This window comes from Condylura cristata, unplaced genomic scaffold (assembly GCF_000260355.1).
Source record: "Condylura cristata isolate star-nosed mole 26May11 unplaced genomic scaffold, ConCri1.0 scaffold00004, whole genome shotgun sequence".
NCBI classification, from domain to species: domain Eukaryota; kingdom Metazoa; phylum Chordata; class Mammalia; order Eulipotyphla; family Talpidae; genus Condylura; species Condylura cristata.
Window position 1 is genome coordinate 1,759,749 of NW_004567105.1, and position 1,947 is coordinate 1,761,695.

At 70.3% G+C, this 1,947-nt stretch overlaps 1 protein-coding gene across 1 annotated transcript in view; it reads left to right on the top strand.

Moving 5' to 3' along the window:
• Positions 1 to 1,947, top strand: part of TTLL1 (tubulin tyrosine ligase-like family member 1) — an 8,532-nt gene that overhangs the window by 3,776 nt on the left and 2,809 nt on the right. The window contains exons 7-8 of the mRNA XM_012735106.1: positions 106 to 290; positions 1,785 to 1,937. Coding sequence (XP_012590560.1) covers positions 106 to 290; positions 1,785 to 1,937 — 338 coding nt within the window. The remainder of the gene's footprint in view (positions 1 to 105; positions 291 to 1,784; positions 1,938 to 1,947) is intronic.

Here is a 1,947-nt window from a genome sequence, read left to right on the forward strand (position 1 = left end):
GCCTGTGCGCCAGGTGGCCGGCTGCAGGGCGTGGGAACGCGTCTCAGGGAGGCTGTCAAGAAAAGCGGACCCTAAAAATGGGCCCCCCTTGAGCGTCAGCCGCAGACGGCAGTCCCCCCCGGGAACCGACGCCCGGGTCCCCTCTGCTGCTCCGAGCGCTGAGCGGCCCGCACCCCACCAGGTACAAGCTCGGCTTCTGCCGCTTCTGCACGGTCAAGTACACCCCCAGCACCAGCGAGCTGGACAACATGTTCGTCCATCTCACCAACGTGGCCATTCAGAAACACGGGGTACGTGCGCCCCCGGGCCTGACAGGTCCTGCCTCCTTCCTCTGGGCAGTGGGGTCGGCGGAGGGGTGTCCAGGGCCCCGCGGCCTGGTCCTGCCTCAGCTGACCCAGCCCGAGGGTGCGGCACCCGGACACGGAGGGCCCAGGGCCAGGCCCGGGAGGCTTTGGGCGAGTGACTTGGCTTCACTTTCTGCCCCTGTGACAGCTAGTCGCCCTCGTGCGTGCTGGGCGAAGCTGCAGGAGGCACGCCCAGTCGCTCTGCACTCCCGAGCGCTCGCTGGCCTGTGCGGTGGGTCCCTGCCGAGCACGGGGCTCCGGGATGGGCAGAACCCTCGCTGCTCCCCCCGGAGCCTTGGCCTGTCGGGGAGACCGACCAGGTGGCCACAGCCATGAGCGTCGGTCACAGCCAGAGACAGTGCTCAGGATAAGGCGCACAGGCCCGCGAGAGCGCGGGACGGCCAGTGCCCCCGTCCGGGCGGTCAGAGCGGCCTTCCAGGCAGAGGGCCTGGGCCAAGACTGAAGGGAGCGGGACTGGCCAGGGGAGGTGGGAGATGCGGCCAGGGGGAGGTGCGGCAGGACCAAAGCCCCGTGGGGGAAGGAGCTCGCGGGCGCTGGAAGGAGGTTGGCGGCCGGGGCCTGGTGTGAGGGCGTGGAGCGAGAGGCCGTAGAGGCCACCGCGGAGGACGCTGTCGTGTCGTGCAGGCCCGGACAGGCTCGAGCCGGCCCTGTCTTAAGTCCGAGGCTTCCTGAGTCCTGTCTGAGCGGAGGCCTGAGTGCTCCGGCTTGGCCGCCTTTGGGTGGAAAGAGGGGACGCGCTGGCACAGAACAGGCTTTCTGGGGGACTGCTGAAGAGCCCGGTCCCTCGCCTGGACGTGTCCCCCGTCACTCAGTCGCCTGTGACTGGGGCAGGTCTCCCTGGGCCGCTCGCCTGCAGCAAGCCCCAGGTTGACTCCGCTGTGTGTGAAATGCCGCCGGGTGGCTGGGGCCGCCCCACCTACATGGCGCCGCCGTTTGCCGGCCGTGAGGCGCGCGGGAAGGACGCGGCCAGGGTTGATGAGTGAGAACTGGGAAGTGACCTTGCAGGCGCCTGCATGAGACTCACCCCCTCTGCCGGCCGAGCCGTGGCCACGGGCCCTGCCGGGCCGAGGAACCGGTGGCGTCCGGGCGTGGGGCGGCCCGGGAGACCCCTCCCGCCCGTGCACTTGGCGCCCAGAGAGCCGTGCCCAGCTGCACCCCGGGGTGGCCGTCTGAGGTTGAGGGTTCGCATCACTGAGAAAGACACCGGGGGAGGAGAGCAGAGCGGGGTTGGTGGGGGGGGGTCGCGTCACGCCCACCTCTGCTCCCCCTCACCGCTGGCGTTTCTGTGGGGTCCGTGGCGACGGCAGAGGCCGTTTGCTGGGGGAACCGCGGACCGGGGCGGTGCTTGTGGGATGTGGGCGGGCAGGAGGTGTGGGCAGGGGCTCGGGGCTGCGAGGCCTGAGGCGCCCCCTTCCCCAGGAGGACTACAACCACATCCACGGGGGCAAGTGGACCGTGAGCAACCTGCGGCTCTACCTGGAGAGCACCCGCGGCAAGGAGGTGACCAGCAAGCTGTTCGACGAGATCCACTGGGTCATCGTGCAGTCGCTGAAGGCCGTGGCGGTGAGTCCGGCGGGCGGGC